The sequence below is a fragment of the Emys orbicularis genome, chromosome 23 (assembly GCF_028017835.1).
Source record: "Emys orbicularis isolate rEmyOrb1 chromosome 23, rEmyOrb1.hap1, whole genome shotgun sequence".
NCBI lineage: Eukaryota > Metazoa > Chordata > Testudines > Emydidae > Emys > Emys orbicularis.
The window spans coordinates 7333468-7359114 of record NC_088705.1 but is presented as its reverse complement, the minus strand read 5'-3'; the positions used below and the strand labels follow the sequence as shown (position 1 = coordinate 7359114).

The window sequence follows — 25647 nt, the reverse complement described above, 5'->3', positions numbered from 1 at the left end:
CAGCTGTTGTGGTTTTGGTGGGCTTTATAGGGGCTTGTTTTGTAACACGTCTATGTTTAGATTACCATATGCGCACTGGGCAGCGTTCTGTAAAGTGCTGAATACCCTCAGATGCCATTAAATTCAGGGGGACTGGAAAGCATTTGACACTTGTAAGCTCAGGCAGGCCTCCTATACAACTGGCTTGTTACTTTGGTTTTAATATCATTCTATTATTTATGGAGCATTGACAGCATGCTTGGGGCATAAAGGAAGACATTATTCCTGCTCCAAGGAGTTTACAATTTGTGGCCCCAAACCTGCAAAGACTTATGCACATGCTTAACTTTACCCACTGTGCATGTTCACTATTTGCAGTGCATACATTTAAACACACATGTAAAATCTTTGCAGAATCAAGGTCTAAAGTTCCCCCATGAATGAAGGATTTGGTGGCATGGGAATTCAAAGAGGCACATTTAAAATATCACCGTTCCATAGCCTCCTACAATTGTGGTGCTAGCTACTTTTAGTTACCATAAAAGAGCTCTTCCAAAATTGCTATTGATTCTCCTCAGAGACTGGCCTGATAAAAAGAGAACTCTCTCTTTAAGCACCAGCATCACGTGTGGAAACTTCCCTGACAGTAGCCTGGAAGGGGGTGGCCATTTTTATAAAGCAGGAAGTGAGTAGTACACACCAAAGTGATCATGGCAGACAACTACAGGGACTATAATCTGACAGCGGACCAGCAGGCCATTAAAGCCAAGTATCCGCCCCTCAATAAGAAATATGAGTGTGAGTATTCCTAGCCTTGTCCAGGCATAGTCTATGTGGTGCTGGGTGTGGGGGGGACTATGGAAAGGTGAGTCCCCTTAATACACTAATGCTGCATGCTGTTTTCACTTTCAGATTGTGGGTGTGTCTGTAGTTTAACTGTAGGGGTTGTTTATGTTTCTAAACTTGTTGAATTATTTTGTGCCTTTCTGTGATGTAAATAACTATACAATGTCTTATTCATAAAAAGCAACCAGAGAAACTCTCCTTCTAAGCTGTTTCTTGTCTCTAAACAAATGCTTAAGATCTTAGCTGAAGAATATATTTTTTCCATCTTCTTCTCTACACGTTTTTCTATTTGTTTTGTTTTTGCATTATGTGCTTTAATTTGCTGCTTTGAGATTTTTGCCTGGGCTTTTTCCCCCCTTCCCTCCCCAGGAATTCCTTCCTGCCTTGATTTAATAGCTTTAGGCACTTACAGGAAGGGCCTCCTGTGTCTAACTGCAGTTTTATTTGGGCAGTGCCCATTTGGGAGAGTAGTTTGTGTAATTCATTAACATATATTTCAGGACTTGTTCAGCTCTTAAGCCTAGTATAGGCCTAATGACAGCAGCATATTCCACCAATCTTCCTTATGTAATCCGAGAAGATTTTTATTCTCTGGCTGAAATGAGTTGTTGTTGTCGTCGTGTTTGGTGTTTGTTTGTTAGAGACAGTTGGTAGGGAAACTAGTCACAAATCATAATCAGGTAAGTGATTATGGAACCAAGAGGATGGTTTTCAGCTGTGATGATCTATGGTCTGTTACTTATTTTAGACCTCAGTTTAGATCTGTCTCCGACAAATGTGGTTATTTCACACACTTTTTTTTATTACTGTGAGTTGACTTAAATTCTAGATCCCTAAATTGTGGTTGTATAAAATTTAATGTGTGTTAAAGAAATTAATATTACATACTTTAAGATTAATTTTATAGTGTGGGTCCCTGTCCTCCTCATTTTGTAATTCTTAATAGTTTAAAAGCCAATGCCACATATTGGGGTGTTGTTCATATATAGCTTAAAAGCTATAAATGAACAAAAAAAGGCTTGTGCACTGAGCCTGCAGAATACATGACACTTCTCAGCCTTGAGGGAAAAGAAGAAACTGTCTGACATCTAGTCCTCATCACTTGTTTGCTGTGTTGGTGCAGTAAACACCTTTAATATCTCATAGGAGCTGGCAGAAATCTGTTTTAGCTAGAGATAGGAGATATAGACTGTATTCACCTTTGCTTTGAAATTCTGTTCTATAATTTATGTTGTTTGACAATGCAACAACACTGATACACCATTTCTAGGTTTCCCCTATTGATTTTAATAACTATCATTTTCACTCAATCACTAGCTCACTTACTTTTGTCCCTTAACTTTGCTCTCAATTAGATTTTGTCACATAGGGTCATCATACTCTTTATTGGTTAAGTGCACTGTCCTCTCTTAAAACCCTTATTGACACACACATCCCCAAACCCAGCTGTAAAAGCCTTTTTTTATGAAAGAGGTTTTGCTTAAAATTGACTTTGATAATCTTAAGGAGTAATGATCAGGATTTGGAGCATACTGCACTGGCAATAATAAAATGAAGAAACTGTGCCATCTTGGGTGTGATCACACAAGCACTTAACACTTGGCATAAGTCAATGGGACTTAAAGGTAGTAAGCGTTATTGGTCAGATTTTCAAGAGTGCTCTTCACTCAGCAGCTGTCCCCACTTCTGGCAGCTGACGGGCAGTATTTGTAGGATCGGAACTAATGTCTGCATCTTGCACTGTAAGTGCGCAGAGCCGGACTCTTTAGCCCTTTCACTGGACTACTCTTAACATGACTCTGTACAAAGATATCTATCGGCAGTGGATTGTACAGTCCATGTATACGCTTTTTTGGATCAGTTAGTGGCTGATGACCAACGTTTTGACTGTTCATGTATCTGCTTTAACGGCACAAGTTTGGAAATTATTTTTTAAAGACCGTTTTAAATGTAAACCTAATGCTTTACAAAGTGCAGCTATACTGGGGAGCCCCTATGTAATTGAAGGCATTTTGGGCCTGATCCTCTGAGTTACTGGTGTCAGTGGGAATCAAGTGCTCAAGTGTTGGGGAAGAGTCAACATCTTTTTTTTTGTAAAGAGAAATCATGCCTCACCAATCTACTAGAATTCTTGAAGGGATCAACAAACATGTGGACAAGGGGGATCCAGTGGGTATAGTGTACTTAAATTTTTCAGAAAGCCTTTGACAAGGTCCCTCACCAAAGGCTCTTAAGCAAAGTAAGCTGTCATGGGATAAGAGGGAAGGTCCTCTCATGGATTGGTAACTGGTTAAAAGATAGGAAACAAAGGGTAGGAATAAATGGTCAGTTTTCAGAATGGAGAGAGGTAAATAGTGGTGTTCCCCAGGCGTTGCTACTGGGACCAGTCCTATTCAACATATTAATAAATTATCTGGAAAAAGGGGTAAACAGTGAGGTGGCAAATTTGCAGATTATACAAAACTACTCAAAATAGTTAAGTCCCAGGCAGACTGCGAAGAGCTACATAAGGATCTCTCAAAACTAGGTGACTGAGCAACAAAATGGCAGATGAAATTCAATGTTGATAAATGCAAAGTAATGCACATTGGAAAACATAATCCCAACTATACATATAAAATGATGGGGTCCAAATTAGCTGTTACCACTCAAGAAAGAGATCTTGGAGTCATTGTGGATAGTTCTCTGAAAACATCCACTCAATGTACAGCAGCAGTCAAAAAAGCAAACAGAATGTTGGGCATCATTAAGAAAGAGATTGATAATGTGACTGAAAATATAATACTGCCTCTATATAAATCCATGGTACTCCCACATCGTGAATACTGCGTGCAGATGTGGTTGGCCCATCTCAAAAAAGATGTATTGGAAAATGTTCAAAAAAGGGCAACAAAATGATTAGGGGGATGGAACAGCTTCCATATGAGGAGAGATTTATAAGACTGGGACTTTGCAGCTTGGAAAAGAGACGACTAAGCAGGGGATATGATGGAGGTCTATAAAATCATGACTGGTGTGGAGAAAGTAAATCAGGAAGTGTTATTTACTCCTTCTCAGAAAACAAGAACTAGGGGTCACCAAATGAAATTAATAGGCAGCAGGTTTAAAACAAACAAAAGGAAGTATTTCTTCACACAAAGCACAGTCAGCCTGTGGAACTCTTTGCCAGAGGATGCTGTGAAGGTCAAGACTATAACAGGCTTCAAAAGAGAACTAGATAAGTTCATGGAGGATAGGTCCATCAATAGTTATTAGCCGGAATGGGCAGGGATGGTGTCCCTAGCCTCTGTTTGGCAGAAGCTGGGAATGGGCGACAGGGGATGGATCACTTGATGATTACCTGTTCTGTTCATTCCCTCTGGGGCACCTGGCATTGGCCACTGTTGGAAGACAGGATACTGGGCTAGATGGACCTTTGGTCTGACCCAGTATGGCTGTTCTTATGTTCTCCCCAACTTCCTGTATCCGGTCCTGATCCATCAACATTATGCCTCAAAATTATGGTGCAGAATACTGTTATCAATTACAACACCACACCTTGTTGTATGCAAGCAGCAAAATACATTCTGTACCACCTGCTGCTTTTTTCTTATTCAGCTCAGCCCTCTCTGGGGTATTATGCCTACAATGGAGGTGGGAGTACATTTACATTGTAAAATTAACTTGGTTACATTGTCTTGTGCTTGACTCCTACAAGCAGAAGCACAGGGAGGGGCTGAATGTTGACGAGCTGACCCGAAGAATAGATTAATGGAAGGCAGATAAAAGCTGGAATGGTCTAGAATAGCATTTTAACAAATAAAACTGATTTTAAAAAGCAGTGGATGCAGTTAGACAACCTGGCTGCATAAAGAAAAGACTAACCTATGCATGGGTGTGCTTGTGCTGAGCTGAAGCTGTTAGGAACTTGTAACCACGAAATCTTTTGCGGGTTTGAAGGACTAACTCCTACCAGAGCCCCTGCTGGAGGAGGGGTGATCTTTGGTAAACTTATTGCATGGTGTAGGGTTGTTTTTTTAATTGTTTTCTCTCTAATGCTTTCATCTTAAGAGTAAAAGTGCTTACTTAGAAAGGGTTGTGTCAGAACATAACTGTGGGCAATTAAGCTGGCTATAGCATCTGGGAGAAGAGCAAATCACAAACCCTGGTCTATTTAGGCAGGGAATTGTGCCACCTGGAAAAAACCCCACTCAGGAGGGGGAGAGAGATGTGGGTCTCTCCCCAAGAGAGGTGATGGCTGGGAGCTGGAAGCCTAGGAGTGGGTGCCCTTGGTGGACCACAAAAGGGGAACACTGTTGCAGCCTGCCCTGAATTGTACCATGTTATTGGTGGCTTCACTAGCAACAAGTTGGCTTTTTGTGGTTTTTCTTTTAAAACCTGCTCTGTGGACATGTGTGGATGACCCTGAATTAAATATTTTCCAATGTCATTGTTTATTAATCAGATTAACACACTAACTGGAGCTTCAGTGTCAAAACAAGCACAAACCATTATCTTATTAACAGAAGCTGACTTTTTCTTCCATATTATTGCTTATTTTTAAACCACCATGATGATCTCATGATAACTATTCTTTTTCTACTCCCTCAGATCTGGATCACACAGCTGATGTGCAGTGAGTATTTACAGCTGCAATTTCTACTCCTGGGGGAATTCTGTGCCAAAAAATTAAAAATTCTGTGCACAATATTTTAAAATTCTGCAAATTTTATTTGTCAAAATATCCGTATAATCATGCCAGTTTCAATTATTTTGGTAATTTATTTCAAAATATCTGTCAGCAAGTTTGTCTGTAATAATACAGACCAAAAAACGATTCTGGTAATTTTTTTTGACAAACAGATTCCTTACTAGGGATATTAACACAGAACTTTGAGTAATTAATTTAAATTACAATACAGAACTGTATTTCCTGCACCAGTCAGAAGCAGTGCAAAGGCTTGGGGGAGTCAGGGGTAACGGAGGAGCTGAGGGAGAGGGAAGGAGCCTGGAGTGAACCTGGAGGGTTGTTGGATGTGGCTGGGAGAAGTATGGAACTTTGTTTGTTTGTTTGTATTGTTAGGGAATTCGGAAGCCTTCCACATGCAGACCCTTGGTGACCCAAAGCCTGTCCCATTCGGTCAGGCACATCTGCCCCTCTCCCCACACCTCCCATCCCTATGGGCACAAGTGCCAACTTTCTAATGTGCCGGGGGGTGCTCGACCCTAGCTCCAGTGCCAGAGCATCCACGGAGTCAGCACCTATGCCCATGGGTCTCTGCAGCTTCCTTCCCCATCCAAATATGTCCCTGCAGCCCTTCTCCCCCATCCTCATGTGGCCTTGCATCCCAACTCCCATTCAGCCCCTGGCTCAACACTGTCACCACACCATCTCCTGGGCCCATGCCCCAGTCTGTCTCCCCCCCCCCCCCCCCACTAGCTATTCTAAACCCCATCTGTCACACACACACACACACACACAGCAGCTGTGTGTGCCCCACTCTCTGTCCTAACCTGGCTCTGGAGGCAGGGTGCAGTGATGAACTTCTCCTGGGGGAATTCTGCACTACTGTGCATGCACAGAATTTTTTTCCCCGCAGAAAATTCATTCTGCCCTGGAAGTGCTGCAGTTCCGCCTTTCACCCACCAGAGGCTGCTGTGGTGCCAGAACAGCCAATGGCTGTTCTGGTGCCACAGCGTCCTCTGGTGGGCAAAAGGAAGAACTGCAGCACTTCCAGGGCAGAATGTATTTTCTGTTGTGGGGAGGGGGGGGAATTCTGTGCATGCACAGTGGTGCAGAATTCCCCCAGGAGTAAATTTCTGTGTGTAACCTCACTAAGATTAATTCTTCTATTACATTTGATGTAAATCAGGAGTAACTGTGAAGTCAGCAGGGTTGCATCTATGTAAACTGTTGTGAGAGGAGAATTGGGCCAAATATATCCCCTTTGAGCTTACGGAATGCATATCTAAGCATGCTGAGATGCAGAGGTGCTGGAACTAGGGGTCTGGGGGTGCAGCAGCACCCTCTTGCTTGAAGTAGTTTCTATCATGTACAGGGTTTACAGTCTTGTTCAATGGCTTTCAGCACCCCCACAATAAAAGTGGTTCCAACACCATTGCTGGGATGCTTGATATTCTTTGTTTCATTTCAACAATATGGTTTCTCTTGGGAGGACATGGGGGGGGGGGGGGAAGGATATAGTCCTCTATTTCTCTTTTATTAAGGTTATGATGGATTCCCCGGGGTGCAGCCTGGGACCGTGGGACCGCTGTGCCCCCTAAACTCTGCAACTTGGGCTGTCTGTCATAATGCCTTTCTAGTGACCAGCAGCAAACCCCTCCAGGAGCTGTTATCACTCAGCACAACCACATGTGGAGCCCCAGAGCCAGCTAGATTGCATGAATGCTCCCAGAGCCACTCATGAATCACACCGGGAAAGGCACCAACCAAATCCTCCCAGCACTGGACTTCAGGAATATATTCAAGATGGGCAATGCAGATTTATTAATTGGTTCACTACTTCATTAATGGAAAGTGGACATACTCCAGCCTTTGCAAAACCTGAGCAGATTTACCACACACTTCAGGCAAATTCACTGGTAAAGATAAACAGTAAAACACATGTATTGACTACAAAAGAGTTTTTTTTTTTTTTTTTTAAGTGATAGGCAAAAAGTCAGTTAGTTACCAACAGAAATAAAATATAAGCCTGCAGTCTTAACTCTCAACACTATTAGACTGGGCAACAACTAGATTAAGCAGTTTTTCTCACTCCACTGGATATTGCAGTTCATAGTACACAGATTTCACCCTAGACATCTGGGCCAGTCCCCTCAGTGGGAGTCTTCAGAGTGTCCTTGTTGCTTGCAGTGTAGGTGGGTGAAGGAGAAAGGCCAAGCCTGGGCCCCTGTGTTCAGTTTTATACCCTGCTTGTAGAACACAAGTCCAGGAATGTCTCAGGGCATTGCTGAGTCTCCAGGCAAGGTTGAGCAATTCCCTTGGTGTGGCCTCATGCAAGTGAATCATTGAATTGTAGTGCCCTTGCTAGACAATGGTTGTTGATGGGTTGTTTGACACCCTGCCCGGGTGTTGGTTACTTTCCTTGCTGTTGCCTCTGGGGAGCTAATATCTGCTGATTCCCCAACTTACAGCATGTTTTAGTGACAACCATACAACACAATTCTCATAACTTCACATATATTAATGATATACATACAGACGCTCCCCGACTTACACAAGCATTCTGTTCTGGAACTCTTTGCGTAAGTTGGGAATGTATCTCCGACAATTAAGTGCGCCAAAAAACAAAAAAAGTACGGAAAAAATTCCGTACGTGGATTTCCGTAAGTCAGGTTTGTGTAACCCAGGGAATGTCTGTATATGGATAGAGAAATGACTTTCAGCAGATAATAACCTTTCCCCTGGTACCTTACAAGGCGTGCTTTATATGTAATTACACAATTCTATACAGATGAGTATGGGGGGGTTACAGGGTGCTCCCCCAAGGTACAGAATGTCACAGAGGTATGCCTAGAGTGCTCCTGAAATAAGTCTAAGCTACATGGAGGTTTTTTAATTCTTCAGCTCTTTGTCTCTTCTCTTCAAACTCAAATTTTCATGCTACCTCTTATTTCCAAGTGGTCTATTTCCATGCATGCCAACTGTCCATATTTAGGAAGAACATCACTACTTTTAATAAAATATTTACTACTTTCCCACTGTCCCTCCAAAAGGAAGCCCCTTTCCTCTTGCAATTTTTAAGCAGTGCTTCCCTAATCTTGGGTAATGGCAGGTCTGCACTTCTCGGCATTCACTTCCTTTCCCACTTCTACTAGCACCCCAATCTTTCATCTGCATTCCCCCCACTTTCTTTGTTACTGTTGTATGATGGAGTAATGCTGATGTCTGTAGGTTACATGCCTGGGGAGATACTTTGGAAGAGACATTTGAGCAATGTGCTATGGCCATGTTTGGCTACATGACGGATACAGAGACTGTTGAACCCTTGGATACTATAGAAGTGGAGGCAGAAGGTAAGAAGGCAGTGGACCTATTGTATTAACTTGTTGAAAGAGAAGTGCATTGAAATTAAAAGGTCAGTACTACATCTAAGGAGCCAATCTCAGTTGGCTCCTTAGATGTTGTACTGGTACAGATTTATTAAATCCAGATTTATACACAGGTAATCTGAATCTTCTAGTACTTTGTCATCAGGAAACTGCCCCTTTGATATGGACTAAAAGAATGTTTGGGAAGTTCTTGACCGGGCTCCCAGTTGAGTCACTTTCTCTCTCTCTCTCTGCTTCTATCCTGCAGGACATGACCTCCTTTCTCTTCTCTATAACTTCTTGAATGAGTGGCTGTATAAATTCAGTGCTGACCAGTTCTTCATACCCAGGGTAAGTCTCTTCCATCTTACAGGACAGGAATATTCCCTACCAACATCTGCCCTATGTACAGCAGTATCTGGGGCAGTAAAGGTGGAACCAACAAACCACTTAGACCCACCAACACGTGGGAGGATTGTAGACACAAGGATAGGGAGAGGCAAGGAATATACTCTTAGTTTAGCTGTTATAAATGCTAATGAATAGGTGCCATTCTACTGTAATAACTGTTCTATGTACATCTGAATTCTGAACACCAGTGTGTCTCTCTGAGGCTGCTCAAATGTTGGCTTTAGGTTCTGATGATGATGTGAATATTGGCTTTGTATGGGGGCATGTTCACTGGGAGTCTTCATCTGGTGGTATAAATCATTATGAGAAGTCCTCTTAATGGCAACTTTCCCCCCTGTTTCTTTTTTCCTTGCAGGAGGTGAAAGTGCTTTACATTGACCGAATGAGGTACAAAATAAGGTCCATTGGGTGAGTGATCAACACCACCTCATTATTCACTGGTTTTCAGAATTTTGCTTTTAAAGACTAGGAAGGAGTGTGGGGGCCTTGGGCAAGTCCCTCTATCTCTGTCTGTCTTGTATATAAAATTTAAGTATCTACCATGCTCTCTGTCACGAAGATTAACCAGCCAATGTTTGTAAAACTGTATAAATACTAACTTACTATTCTGATGCGTTTCAGCCAGTCACTATCAAAGATGTGGAAGCAGACCGGAAATAAAAATAATCTGAGCCCAGAACTTCAGGGAATTACTTGATACAATGCAGGGACTGTAGGCAAATCAACGTCTCTCCACTTCCTTCTCCCTGTTTTGTCGGCCTTCTCTAGACTAGGATTTAAAGGTGTGATGTTAGATTGAGCTAGCTCAATCTAATTAACCTCGTCTAAGGGTATGTCTATACTTACCTGCTGGTTCGGCGGCAAGCAATTGATCTTCTGGGGTCGATTTATCGCGTCTTGTCTAGACGCGATAAATCGATCCCGGAAGTGCTCGCCGTCGACGCCGGTAATCCTGCTCCGCGAGAGGAGTAGGCGGAATCGACGGGGGAGCCTGCCTGCCGCATGTGGACCCGCGGTAAGTACCTTTAAGTTCGAACTAAGATACTTCGGCTTCAGCTACGTTATTCACGTGGCTGAAGTTGCATATCTTAGTTCGAACTGGGGGCTTAGTGTGGACCAGCCCTAAAAGTCTAATTGATCAAAGCAATTGTACTTCAGAACATGTTAACCTGATGGAGTTAAACCCTACGCTCCCTGCTAGGTTTTATCTTGACCAGTTTAAAATGTTTGAACTATAGCAGCCTTTTTAAGACTAGGCTGTTAGCACATGGTTAGTTAATACATTTTCCTGGTGTGGATGTGGCCATAGTCTAGACAAGGCCATAGATGCCTAGTTTCACTCACACTGGAGAATTTCTATAGCATTTACATTCTGATGGGGTTGTTGATTCGGTGGATTTATTGGGGGATTAGCTTTTCAGTTTTGTAGTTGACCGTACACTGCCTGTATTGTACTTGCATGAGGAGACTTGGAAGGACCAGAATAACTTGAATCCTTTTTAATAGGAGGATTGTATAGGGAAACTGTGTAAGAGTGAATCTCTAATGCATAAGTGAAAGGAAAATGGGCTTTGTTCTCCTCTTCTCTTATCTATTTTAAGTACTTCTCTGGGCCCCTTTATTTTTAGTGCCTCACAGACTTTAACATATTTATCCTCACAAAACCCCTGTGAGGTGTGGAAGTGCTATCATCCCCATTTTACAGGTGGGGGAACTGAAACCGTGGGAGGCTAAGTGACTTGCCCAAGGTCACACAGGAATTCTGTAGTAGAGCCCCACCCCAGTTCTTTTATGTCATGGGTTGCTGCCTAACCACTGGCTCATGCTTCCTCTCTTCCATCCACATCTCTCCTAGCAACCCTGGCTTATGGGAGTGACCTTTCCAGCAATTAGTTGGAAAAGGCAAATTCCCCTCCATGGGGCACACAGACTCCATCAAGGGATGGTGTGCCATTCTCTCCCCTACAGTGGGAGTTGCATGTTTTAACTACTAGAGAGGGTGTAGTATGTTGTTCCCTGAATTACTTACATTTTTTTTGTTAATAGCTTGTAAAATTGTCCAAGAGGCTAGAGCCTGGAACAGGAGGCTTTTTATATATTTAAACAAGCATGGTACAAATAACTAGCATCTATGCTGGGATGGCTCAGCTCTCTATCCCCACACCACCTCAATTGTTATGCTATGAGAGAACTACTGAGGAGAGTTAATCTGACGTTTACCATAAAGTGGATTTCCACTAAGTGTCTCTCTTGCACTAGTGATTCCAGCAATGGTAGTTGCTGAATTAAACCAAAGCTTCATCAATCTCTTCATACTTATTTGTGGGTTTGTTTGTTTTTGTTTGTTCCCTAAGGTGGGGGGAAGAGTTCTCTTTACCCAAACACCCTCAGGTATGTAACAATTGCTCTGCGTCTTACAGACTCATGGGTATGACAAAGGCTTTTCTCCCAAGTTATTAAGAGAGCCAGTTACAAACTTTTCTGTGTAATTAGATGTCAGTATTGCCTCTGATACCAAAGCCCTGGCTCACTAACTGCCATTTGTGAATGCAGCAATTAGCACTCCTGAAACTGTTATGAGTAATCACCCAGACACTCCAGCTAGCAGCAATGAAAAGTCAGTTGTCTTGTGGAGCCAATGAAATGCAAACCAATCCAAAGTCAGGGGGCTTACACTGGCATTAGTTATTAGGGTGCTCTTTTGTAAATTCTCTAGAGAGTCCGTAATAAACTAATATAATCCTTCCTGTTTACCTCTCACATCACCCAAACTGTGGTGTTCTGTTGTGGCTAGGAGATGGGAGTTCATGCTATGCAGGAAGTAACTTTGTTCTGCTACTTTCCCATCAGTCACTGACCTAGACCAGTTACTACATGATGTCCCAACCTTTGCACTCATAACAAGTGTAGCACAGCTGTGCTTCTGGGGAAGGAGATAGATATATTTATTTTTAAACTAAGCGGTTTTCAAACTTTTTAGGCTTTGTACCCCTTTCGAAATAATGTAGTCTACTGCATGCCCCCATCTGACATAGGTGGGGGAGGGTGTGTGGTATCATGTACCCCTCCCCAATTTCTTCCTTCCATTTAGCAACAGCTTCTAGAAGTTTTCACGGAGGTCAGTCAGGGGGTGGAGGTGGCACTCCCTCCTTGAGCTGCCTGGCATCGCTGGCCCAAGCCACCTGGTGTCGCCGCTCACTCCCGAACGTTCTTCCACACACCCCTAGGGGGCACCCCCCCCCACACACACAGTTTGAAAATCTCTGTACTAAATAAAATGTGTCTGCCATTACAGGATTTTTCTTATGTACCCCCTGACGAGAGCTCAGGTACCCCTAGGGGTGCACATACCCCAGTTTGAAAACTACTGTAAACTGAATAGCATTCCCAGGAAGTCTGTGAATATTCATAAATTGCTGTGATTCATGTAGAGCCACTGCTGGGGCTCATGGTCTACACACTAATTTCCTGTGCCTATTCCCTCCAGGGTACTGAGGTCAAGGCAATAACCTATTCAGCAATGCAGATCTATGAAGAAGAGACTCCAGAAGTGTTTGTCATCATTGATATATAAAACAAGAAGAGAACTGCTGAAAGGAGTGAATGCTTGTCAGTGCTGGCAAAGGTCCCACACAGACTCTGTCATCTGTCTGGAAATAATGGAAAAATTGGCTATAAATGTATTGTAATACTTGGAGCCAATAAGATGCTCCATCAGCTGGGAGGAGGAACCACAGGGAATAGCCACCTATGATTTTACTCTGAGGATGGTGAACCAGGCTGGGAACTGCATATCTAGAAAGGAGAGCTAGGTTTCTCTGGTGAGAAGAAAGGGATTTGTAGGGAGTCTCTCGGTAGCGCTGATACTTTATATTGATTTTTAAAGGCCAGCATTGGTACTGGGTTCTTTTTGAATGTAGGTGTGGGAAATCAAAAGGGGGTTATTTTATTTTTATTAGCCAAAATATATATTTTATTGAGATAGCAGGAGGGGGAGAAGACTAGATTGTAATCGATCTGCACACTTTTGCCTTCTTTTAGAGAAACTACCTCTCCTCTGTTTTGTGCTGCTATGATATAGATTTTAATTTGCTCATTCCAAAGTGGCATCTCTGTTTCACTTTATTTAAAGCCTCTGAGGGTATGTCTATACAACAAAGTAAAACCCACGGCTGGGCTGTGCCACCCGACTCAGGCTCTGGGTGTGGGGCTGTTTCACTGCTGTGTAGACTTTCAGGCTGGCGCCCAGGCTCTGGGACCCTCCTGCCTCACAGGGTCCTAGAGCTTGGGCCCCAGCCCAAGCCTGGAAGTCTACACAGCAGTGAAACAGCCCCACAAGCCTGAGTTGGCTGGCATGGGTCAGCCACAACTGTCTAGTTGGGGTGTAGACATACCCTGAGATCTCTGCTGCTAGTCTGGTCTAATGAATGACTTTTAACATGGTAAATCCTTTCTGACATGTCTGTGTTAAAATGAAAAGATGCCACTAGGTGGTGCTGGATCTCTATAGAATACTGGTGTAATGAAGCATGTGTCCATGTGAGTGTGTAGTTCAGTACTAATGTTTCCTCGTGCCCTTCCCACAAGTAGAGGCTGCATTCAGCATTTCTGGTGTAGAAGGGAGCCTACTAGGATCTGCATGTCCCAGAATAATTAGATTTTGGAATACGAAGGGCACTTCTCTCCTGTTCCAGTGATGGCAGTCAATAAACTGGCTGCTTCTTCTTTCATAAGACAAGACCGTAGAAACAGTACAGAACGTTCCTCCACTGTCGGACAATGCATTATAATGCAGGAGGCAAACTCTGACTACACACACTTCTCTGCAGGAAAGGTGTTCAAACTTCACCTTTCTTCATTGTGCTACACAGTTCTGAGCCCTTGCATGTAAACAGTGTGGGAGGTTCCTTTGCCTTTCTTTAAATGCTAAGATATATTTTGGGTTGGCCTTTACCAGCAAGGGATGGTTGTGGGTATGGTAGTGGGGAGGAGAAAAAGAATAACTACAGCACGTGGAGTTTTTTGGAGGGCAGGTGTGAGTAAATTTTATTTGCAGCAACTCTGCCAGAGCTGTGTGAAAGGAGCTTTAGGGCAAACTAGAATTGGGACCTATATCTTTCACAGTAGTATACAAATTAACTGTGCGAGTGATGGTCCTTTGCTGTTTGAACATTACTGCATATAGGGATCCATACGAGACAATTAGCATTTTTTTTTTTTTTTTTTTAATGACCGCTTACGAGCTCTCCTTTATCAGCATAAGGGCTGGGACCTTTGAAAAGGGAAGGAGCAAATCACAGACTGGTATCAGTAACATCTCTTCTGCAGCTGTCTCTAAGTTTGGCTCAGTATAGCACGTTCAGAACTAGGGTAACCTGACAGCAAGTGTGAAAAATTGGGACGGGGGTTGGCGGTAATAGTTGCCTATATAAGACAAAGCCCCAACCATCGGGACTGTCCCTATAAAATTGGGACATTGTCACCCTAACGAACCAAACTGCCCACTACCTCAAAAAGGAAGCGTCTATCGTACTATAACTAGGAAAGGTTAATATTGTGTTCAGTACCCTTCCATTCTTCCATTGTATTTTGAGAAAACAATTACAAAGTGTAGAAAGGGCTGCCCACTTTAAGCAGCTTTCTTTTAAAATGTTTCACTTAAGACTGACTTAAAGGGAGGAATGAGTTTTCTTACAATCATGTTACTGTGCATGTGTCCATTTAAAAATCTCTTCAGTTTAGTTGTATGTATAGTGCAAAATAAAGTTGACCTAATTGTGCAGGTGTTATAACAATCTGAGAGCAGCATCTCCTGGAGGTAAGACAGAGTGGTAGGGTTAGTTTTGTAGGTGGAGTAGGGAAAATACCACCACCAATTTCCTTCCCTCTCTCTCCAGTTGACCCTCTGCATCTGTTACATGTGGGCAATGACATATTGGCTAAACTACCCCTCTCTCAGGCTGTTGCAAGATGTACAGTTGTGTTGGCTGTCTGCTGCCCTTCACCCCAGAGCTGGCTGCAGCGGGGTGATGTCCTGTTTGTCTGGGAGGGGTGGAGGGGGTAAACGCATGCGAGCCTGACAACTAGTTGAACTGATGATCATGAGTGAGGTGGGTGTGTAATAGTGTACAATGGGGGGGGGAAGGGAAGGGAAGGGGAAACTAGCCTGGGCTGTGAGGGAAGCTGGGCCTTAGCTGGACACTGCTAGGCCAATGCTGGCTGGTGGGGTGGAGCCAGAGAGCGGGTTGGTCGGGAGGGTTTATAGCGTAAGAGTGGAACCAAAAGACACCTGTCTGAAGGCCAAGGCGTGAACAGGGACAATCTCCCGCCCAAGCCAGCCCCTGTCCCTCGTGGCAACTCATCGCCCCATTGGGCAAAAATGGTCCGCCGATTTGTTCAGCCAGTAGCAGCGTGGAGTTGACATGGGGCCAGCGGGAAGCTCTGTGAAGCTTTGTTTACTCCACAGAGCTGTTTGAGTGCCGGGTCAGGTCCCGCCCACTCAAGGCATCTCATCAGGAAGGAGTTCTATTGGACCAAGTGGCTGTCAATCAGTCAGATTAATCTAGTTAGCCCAACTTCCCATTGGCTGTCAGGTGGCTGTATTCAGCCAATGGTGCTTCAAGTTGGGATTCTGTCACGAGAGCAACCTCGGGCAGGTCCGGTTCAGTTCCCGTTGGCGCGTGAAGGAGTTTCAGGTGGGGCTGGCTGTGGCATGTGGGGTCGATTTTTGGCATGAGGGGGGTAGCGTGGTCCCGAAAGCTAAAGGGGCAGCAGCAGTGAAGCGTGAGCGGAAGGCCCTGTAGGGGAGGTTGGGGGCCCTTCCTGAGGGGATAGAGGAGGCAGGGTGGCAAGGGCTGGCCTGTGATGGGGCTAGAGGTGAGAATGAGGGAGGTGGAGGTGAGGCCAGTGCTGCTGGAACAATTTTTATAGTGTGTGGTGGTGGGATGGGGTTGGGGTGTGTGGGGTTGGGGTGGAAAGTGCTGACCTCATTGCTGCATATGTGGCTCCTCTGCAGATGAAGGGCTTGTGCTTGTGGGTGAAATTTGACATTTGTTTATCTTTTTAATATTATAGGACCATCTTTTTCCCCATTTATATTTCACTCATAATGCCATATTTATTAAAATACATTTGAAAGGAATTCAAATATGTATACAGTACAATATAGCAATAATTTTTTAAAAAAATCTTTTGTCAGTGTATTATCTGTAAAGAATTGAAAGCTATGAAAAGTCACTATTTTAAAATAAAAGTAGTTGATTTTATTAATGACAAATGACTACACATGTTTCATTTTGTTAGATACATATTTACATCTACAATCTGGTAGTTAAAAATGTGAGTAAACTTTTTAAAAATAGTTTAGATGCAAAAGGAATGCTCTATTTGAGGGGGGGGGGGGGAGGGAGAATAGAAGTTTCCTGCTCAGACTAGAGAAAGCATAATGTGTCTACAAACATAAATAGGTGTCTCACTTTTTTTTATTTTGGGGCATACTTTTAATTGTATTCCATATTTATTTTTAAATATATCCATTACCTTTTGGGAAGGCTGCATATTTGAAAAGAGCATGGTTCATGCATTTACAGATACTATAGGTTTGATTAATAGATTTCAGCTTGTGCAGAATGCTTCGGTCTACTTTCTCATACATTAAAACAAGTGTAACTCCATACTCCTCACAGATACTACTAGATCATCTGTTTCAGTGCATAATGGGGAAAAAATGTCCTCTGAGGCCCCACTCATCCATGAAGTAACTCCATCTACTTACTGCAATGAAATTACCCCATTGACTAATTTGGATCCTGATTTCAAAGCCTTCTACTGATTTACTCTGAACCTCACATGCTTTATCTTTCTCTCCCCTTTATTCACTTATCTTAGCACTGGTCTCCTCTGCCCCTCCATAAAATCTAGCCACTTTGGTATTTGATGATACCGTTTTTTAAAAATATGCATACATGTGGTCTATATTGCACTATGCATTGGTAGCACAGGAGCAGCTGCCCCCTTGCTGAACAATGGATAAGAAATTTGCTAATGTAGGTAAGAACCACATTTGCAGCTCCTTGGGTTCAGAACAGCCTTATGTGTCTTCACCTCAACTTCAGATATTTTCAAGTCTCTTCTGGAAGTGTAACATACTCTCAAAACACTTTTACAGTTAAATGAAAGTTACAAAGAGAAGTTATTTTTAATTTTAACAGGTATCAACAATGGAGAAAAAGATACTATATAAAATTGTTGTTGTAGTAATGGAAAAAAATGCTTTGCTTTTAGGAGGTGTGACGCTTGCTGGGTAAAACTTTGGACTTTGGTAGGTAAGAAACAAACCAATTTATATTTTAAATACTTGTTTAAAGTATGTAGGCCTTAATGAATGGACATGCCAAAAACAAGTTTAAATTCTACGTGCACTCATATTCTAAGGGCTTGCCTATGCTACAGGTTATGTGGGTATAACTTATGTTGCTCAGGGGTGTGAATAAGCCCTCCTACCCCAAGAGTGGTGTAAGTTACATTGACTGACTTAAGTGCCAGTGTGGACAGTGCTATGTAGGTGGGAGCAGCTCTCCCCTGTTGGCATAGAGTCTTCACCAGATGCGCTACAGTGGCACAGTGCAGCACTTCTAGTGTAGACTAGCTCTTAGACTGTCTGAAGGCCTGTTCAGCCCCTGTTGAAATTTAGCAATCTCATATCTATTGCAGCTGGAGGCTGAGAATAGTCATGCCCCGTAGGGGCAATTCACTGCCTGATGATAACCACAGCACAAATAGGCTCTGGGTACACTCCATCTCTGTCCTGACATTTCCTACACTCGGGGCTATAAGGAAATAGTGGCAGAGCTGTTCTGGGGCAGGCAGGGTGTAATTCTCTAAAGGCTATTTCTGCCAGGTTTGCTGTCACTTTAGGTCACTGGAGCAGTGTGAAGGGGGCTGGGATACAGGAGAGAATCAGGCCCATTATTGCTACTTAGTCTATAGCCTCTTATTTTAAAGCTTGTTCAAGAACCTTTTGTTTCCCTTTAATAACTCATGAAAGTCATTTGTTCTCCTGCAGTTACGTTGGGAGAAAAGAGAACTAGAAACTGGGTATGGGAGAGAGCTGTGGCTTCTCTTCATAAGGCTGACATTCTCCACTCATGAGCCCCCCCATTTGCCACTGCCAGTGTTTCTTTTTTGCATTTCCCTTTTGAAGTGTTGTAGCAGTTAGTACTAAGAATTCAGTGTTTCTAGGATCTAAAGGTTTTGCTGAGTCCACATGATTGAGCATTCTACAAAGATGGTTCTTAAGGATGAAAAAGACAGATCCAGGAACAGGGAAAGTTGCCTTTCACACAGCTCAGCAATGTAGACTAGGGGCTCAATTCTGTACTGCCATTCACCTTGTGTAGTCAAATCAAATTCTTGAAGTATGATCTGTATTTGTTTACAAAAATTTTAAAATTAAATTGTATTTTAAATTTGTATGTTTTAGCCCTCAGTCTCACTTGTCACTATACTTAATATACTGTGTTTTTTGTTACACTGAACACAGTAAAGACTTCCAAATATGCATGAAGGATTTATGTCATAAGCCCAGTTGAAAATAGGACTTGTGTTCCTAAATTGTAGGTGCCTGAAAATCTCCCCTATCATGCTTAACCAATCCCCGTTAGCAGTTTAATGCAAGTCCTGAACACTTTGTTTAAAAAAAATAAATAAAATAAACCCTTTGTAAAGATTGCACTTCTAATATTCTTATGTCAAAGCAACTCTGTTTATAGGTAGTCTAAATTAAAAACCCTCCATGTGAATCATGTTGTTCATTTGAGGATGCAAACTCATTCCATCCAAATGTATCTGTTCTGTTCAGTAACCTACTCTATATAGATATTCTTTCAAATGCTTTTTCTTGTAACTAGTAAAGGGTAGCATTTGAGAAAATGCTACTCTAATAAACAGATTAGTCAGATTCTAATTAGTTGTAAGTTTTATTACAAGTATCAAATGTAAATTTTTCATAAGTGTACATAGGTTAAATACAGTATTTACAGAAAATATGTATTATGTTAACTACTGGCTTTAGTAAGTGTTTCCATAGTAACTGATTCAGTAGTTCTTTGATGCAGCTGGCAGAACATTAAACCTATGAAGAAATACCTTTAGATTACTGGAATATCAAACAACTTTGTTCTAACAAAGGCTTTGAAATAAAGGAAGGAAAATGGTTCACGCTTTCATTCAAACAGGAACTTTGAGGTGGTCTTTGGTTTACCATAAAATAAGTCATGTTAATAGCTCTCTAGATATTCAGTTGTTTCTGGCCAATTTTCAGGGATCTTTACATTGTAGCAAAAAATGTAGTTGGAAAGAAGTTCCTATGGACACAAAGGAATGTCCGAAACTATGTGCACATTAGATTGTAGGCCTTATTTTGCTCCCATACAGCATTGTTAAAAAGGATCTATTAATTAAGTAGATCATTGTCTCAACTGGCAAGACATAGTAAGTCAGTGATGAGATGAGCACTAGTAGATTTCACTCCAAATACAACTATCTAGGATTTGGTTTCACTTTTTCTTCAGTCTCATCTGTGCTATCATCATTAACTTGTTGGATGACAAATTTATCAGGTTCATCCTCCATCTCTACATCTGATCTGTGCTCTTCATCCAGGTGCCACCCAGAAATGTTGTCTCCTAGAGAGATAGTAAGAGGATGTTCTACGTCTAAGTCATCACGAATGCTGTCAATACCTGCTTCAACTAGACATTCCTTACATAGTCTGTAGCGCCTTGTTCCTTGTTGAACCACATGTCCTGTTAGGTCGGTGACATGATTCTTACACTTTCTGCAGATTAGTTTGCCAGCTTGATGTATCTATAGAGATTTAAAATGGAAAATATCAGCTTTCATCTAAAGAAGGATTAATAGAACGTTGTATTTTTTTCTTTGAGAAAACATCTACAGTAATATTTTTATAAACTGAGAAATGCATTAGATCACCCTAAAACTAAGTAAAGGGGACTATAAGCATGAGACTTCTAGAGCAAGAACCAACACATCTGTACTGATTTATTTAATAAAGTCTCTAGTACAAGTACACTGGATCATCTATCTTTGATTAATTTTCATCTTGTAGTTTCTTAGAGTCTTACACAACTAATAAAGTATATCTGCGTATCATAAGGGGAAAACTTTTTTTCTACCCAGAGGTGTTTATGCAACAAAAGGCACAACTAGGACAGAATGCACTGCTTCTGTGGTACACCTCTACCCTGATATAATGCAACCCGATATAACACTAATTCGGATATAACGCAATAAAGCAGTGCTCCGGGGGGGCGGGGCTGTGCACTCCAGTGGATCAAAGCAAGTTCGATATTATGCGGTTTCACCTATAACGCGGTAAGGTTTGTTTGTTTTGGCTCCCAAGGACAGTGTTGTATCAAGGTAGAGGTGTACAACCATCTTCTTATTTAAACTGGAAACCAAGTTACTAACTGGTTCCAGGTATTCACATAGGCATGGTGTATCTGTGCACCAAGACAAATAAAGATGGGATACTTTAAAAAAGAAATAAATGCCACGCTATTATTTCAGCACTTCAAACCTCATTTTCCAACTCTTAAGTAGCAAAAAAACCCAGCTTTTAATCTATCTGCTACCAATTTGTGGCTACTTTGTTCTCCAACACAACTCAATCTCAGTTATTTGAAGACCATTTTTTCTAAACTGTACCTGTTGTGCTTTTTATTATGGCCCTTTCTTTTAAATACTGCTTAAGGTTTTTTTAGAAAATGCTATGTTCTAGTGTTAGTTGTTTCGAAATCCTATTACTTTACATGTAAAGGCACTTGTCTTCACTGAAGAATAAGTTTTGAGACCAAAGTCCTATTTGTGCACATAACAGGTGCAGCACGTGGAGCTACAGTGCAAGTTTCTTTTCACTGTTCCAGAAGACCTCCTCCAGCTTAACATTTAGGGACAAGAGAGAGAAGTTCAGGCTCTATGATCTCTTTACCACAAAAGCCATGGTTACGCTACCACCAAAGGTGCTAATTTTAATGGTAAATTTGACAGTTAGTGTTGTGATGTAGACACTTGTCCAGTTCCTAAACTGAGACAAGTGAGACTGCTAAATTATTTTATACAGGCCACTGAAGAGCAGTAAGATGAGTGACTCTCTGGGGCTGGTTCTGGATAACAAACTGCTGTTGCCAACATAAATTTCATTTTTTGAGAAAACCAGTCTTTAGGCAAATGACATACTGTTTGGAAATGGCTACGTAGGTGCTCTAATCTTGTGAACTTTTTCCCACATGCCTCACACGGATAAGGTCGTTCCCCTGTGTGACATCGAAGATGCCGCTTCATGTCTGCTCTCCGTTTCACTGTATGGGTGCAGAAGGGGCACTTGAATCTCATCTTAAGTAGATCATCTGTTACAGAGAAAATCCTATTTGTTAGGTAAACATCAATAGTCTCTTCCCTAGACACAAATTTGTTGAAGCAAAGTTAGCTTTTCCTATAATCTGTCACTTGAGAGAAAAGAACCTAAACCACAACTGCAACCCTCCTCCTCTCCCACTGCATAATTTTTCCAACTTAATAAAAAGTCAAATACTTGGTGAACTGACTTAGAGAGTGGATTCTGTCCTAGGCAGACTGACCCTAAACTAGGTTATTTACATCCATACAGAAGGTGTCTTAACATGCATAAATTTTCAGATGCTTACATATTGGATTCTTGCTTCAGGTAATGTTTTAGAAACCAGATGAATATTTTTTTAATTTAAAATAAAGACATCATTCCAAGACTCAAGGTGCCTTCATGTAATGTATAAAAAAAATACAATTAGATCTCAGCAGCATTAAAATAAATTCTACAGAATTCTGCCAGCCACCTATTCCGTTCCTCAAGAAAGCATATTCTAAGCCTTTCCAAAAATCCTCTTAAACAGAGGTCTTTTGCAGTATATCCAGAAAGGCATCAAATTCAGACTATTTTGGACCAAGGGTGGGGAAGCAAGTTAAGTCTGAGCCCTCATAGAGACCACATTTCTTCTCTTTTATAGGGGGGGGGGGGAAGAGAAGGGAGGGTGTAGCCAAAGCACCTTTGATGACCACAGCAGTTGTAGTATGGCATGGAGAGAGAGAGGCAATCCCTTAGGTAGTAAGTAGGCTGCTATCAGTTAGAGCTGACCAAATTTTTTTCATAGGAGTAGTTTGTCAAAAAATGTAGCTTGTCAACCTGAAATTATTCAGGTATTTGACATGAATTCACCAAATAGTTCCTGGGGGTGGGAGGAAAGATAACTATCATAACTTTTACCCCAGTGGCGAGAGCACTTGTGAGATGTGGGAGACTCACATTCAATTCCCTCTCTGCCTTACATGGAGAGGGGATCTGCCTGACATTCAAGACAGAAGCAGCTAAATGGCTAATGTGGTGCTTCTCACTTGGGAGTAATGGCAATCCATGCCAATTCAGGAAAAGGCTAAACCCAAGACTACAGTCTGGTTCTTACTTGTGATGGTGCACCATGCTACTACTAAACTATACTAAGCAGTTTTCTAAATTTCCTTTAGGCACAGCTGTGACTCAGATCTAAGCAGATTTAAGTCTGTCACAGCGATCTTACAGCCACAGCAGTTAATATGGACTTTTAGTCATAAGGACCCTATTGTTGTTTTTTAAACGAACTTGTTTTGTTTCCCCTTAATCTGTGAATATTTTCAGTATTGTACACATGAATATACAGAACTCTTCTCTTCCCTCTCCCATTGGGTACTCCTTATTTTACTAATGTTTAAGACATTTCCTGCAGTGTAACTCACTGAGGAACACTTCTGAACCTTCAACGGTTTCAGTAGCTTTTGCCATCAGAATTATTGAAAAGCAAATTATTGTGAATTGCAAAATTTCTTAAATATATGCAATATGAATGAATATAGACTTCAAATGTTTAATAGTATTTCATTTGGCAGAGTGTGGATCATCAATAATGCAATTCTAGCTTAGTGCAAATTGCTGTTAATTTCTTTGGTCACACTGATTGCTTTCTTTTACTGTACTTAATATCTCTACCATTGATTGCATACAGTAAACCTTGAACCCAATCCTGCAAACACTTATGCACCTGAACAGTATCACTGAAGTGAATAAGATTACTCATGTGCAAGTATATGAAGGATCTAGGTCTAATAACTTAAATGCACAAGCTATTACTGTAGCACCTAGTGGTACCGAGGTTGGGACTCCATTGTGCTATAGGTACATTAGCATGAAAGACTGCAAGCTCTTTGGGGCAGGAACTATCTAAATAAACAAGACAGATAAAGCCGGGGAGGAAGAGGGGAAGGACAAAGAGATGAAGTAACTTACCTGAGGTGTCACAGCAGATCAGTGGTAGAACCAGGAGTAGAAACTAGAGCTCAGATCCTCAGCCTGGTGTAAAATGTCTCATAGCTCCATGGAAGTCACACCAGCTGAGGATCTAGCTCAAGTCTTCCGGCTCGGAGTCTAGATGTCCACCCACTAGACTATATTGCTTCTCTCTCCTTATTCTTTAGGGGTTATACTGAATTAAGAAAGTGTAATGAAGCTTGAAGTTTGGGCATATACACATGATTGTGTCTTTCCAAGGTTTTGCAGACACCCAGGATCTTTTCCAAGAGAACCCTGAGAAAAGTGTGAAGACAAACACCTTATAAAATATCTTCTCTTACCTTCATTCCAACCACCCATTACACCTAGAATCGTGGGCACAGAGGTATACAGTTCATCTGCTTTTAAATCCATATACACAGGGGAAGTTCTTGAAAGTTCTTGTTCCAGCTGAGCAACAGACCATTTCTTTGGTATCACCTTTGATTCTTGATCACATCGGTACCCAGTATGAGCAGTGTTGTTCTCCGTGTCAAACTGAATTTGCTCTTTGGAATGAGAAATGGGGTTAGTCTCTGAAGCACTGCAACTTCCACTGGCCTCATCAGGTTTGTTTGATTTATATTTCAGAAAGTCATGGGACTGTGACAGTCCTAGACGCCTTTGGCGCTTTTTCACTGAGCCAAGCTTTTGGCCTCTTTTGGATAATTGTGTTTCTTGCAGTTGGACATTCATTTGTGAAGATGAGTGGTTCCTGTTATTGGCCCAGGAATATTCATTCACCATGCCTGCCTTTTGATCTGGAATTAAGTGAGAACTGATGGGGTTGCTTTTAACTTTCCTTCGTGATCTATAAAAAGGTGGGCAGTCAAATCTACTGTTGACCCTTTTGGCTGAGAGGGCGAAGTAGTGATCCTTCTCTTTTTCATTAATCTCCAGTGAGGATTTAATGAATGTCTTACATACACTAAGAATATCTGTCATCTGCAGATAACTAGCAGCTGACATTACTTCAATCACATTTTGACCAGTGAGAGACAGTTTTCCTGAATATACAAAGTCCAGAATAACTGTGAAGGTATCAGGAGAGAAGACCTCAAAAGTAGCTGTGGTTGGCTGACTAGTCTCTGAGCTTTGGGAAAGGAGCATTTTGAAATAACCACTACTGGCAAACAGCACATTTCTGTGTGCTTTGAAGACCTTCCCCTCAACTAGGATACTGCAGTCACAGAATAAGTCTTGCTTGCGCTGCTCATTTAGTTGCTGAAGGAGATGAAATTGATGGGAAGAAATCTCCATTCCAAAAAGAAGGTAAACAGGAAGCGTTGCTCTACAATAAAGAATAATTACAATCTTGACATGCTACATAGAAATCAAAGTTGCTGAACAATTTCAAAAACATTTTTCTTTAATAAAAGGATACAATGAGACTATATAGTCTTTTTCCCCCCAAAGGATCAGCCCGCATTAGCATAAGGGAGAGAGAAGCGAGACTATTTTGATAGAGCAGATGAGATGCCTCAGTTGGATGCTCCAGCTCAGTGCATTTATATCCTAAAACTGAGCAAAACTCAGTGAAAACTTTCAAAAACCCGTGACAGATTCAGCAACGGGAAAGAAGAACCCTCCTTTTAACAGCTGTGAGGGTTACGGTTCACTAGTGTTCCTGCCTGAGATAAGGTCACCGGGTACCTTTGTGCACGATTACATCCTCTGCGCAGAAGGACCAGGACGGCAGAGGGAAGCCGGTGCCTCCCGCACAAATCTCAGCGGACACAGAAACTACCGCCCCTGCGCCAACACGACGGCATTGGCGGAGGACGCTGTCAATCACCCGCACGCCCAGTCTGAATTGGCCCTTCCAGCACTGGGAGCCAGGGACGCCCGCTCTGAGATCGGTGCGGGCGGGCTCCGGATACGAGAAATCCCAGCTCACGGCAGGAGCTGTCGCCCGGCTGTCTCCTAAGTGGGCGAAGCATCAGTGCCCGTGATCAGGCCACCGC

At 42.1% G+C, this 25647-nt stretch overlaps 2 protein-coding genes across 2 annotated transcripts; one reads left to right on the top strand and one right to left on the bottom strand.

Moving 5' to 3' along the window:
* The first annotated feature begins 681 nt into the window (after positions 1–681).
* ZBTB8OS (zinc finger and BTB domain containing 8 opposite strand) lies at positions 682–12885 on the top strand. Its single transcript, XM_065421765.1, has 7 exons — positions 682–777; positions 5416–5440; positions 8720–8841; positions 9125–9207; positions 9623–9675; positions 11622–11658; positions 12755–12885. The coding sequence occupies exons 1-7, from the start codon at positions 690–692 to the stop codon at positions 12839–12841; spliced, it is 495 nt and encodes a 164-aa protein (XP_065277837.1). The 5' UTR covers positions 682–689; the 3' UTR covers positions 12842–12885.
* Positions 12886–19806: 6921 nt separating this feature from the next.
* LOC135893851 (zinc finger and BTB domain-containing protein 8A-like) lies at positions 19807–24943 on the bottom strand. The gene is made up of 3 exons (XM_065421807.1): positions 24108–24943; positions 21526–21712; positions 19807–20133 (listed from the first exon to the last, which is right to left on the bottom strand). The coding sequence occupies exons 1-3, from the start codon at positions 24941–24943 to the stop codon at positions 19807–19809; spliced, it is 1350 nt and encodes a 449-aa protein (XP_065277879.1).
* Positions 24944–25647: the final 704 nt, after the last annotated feature.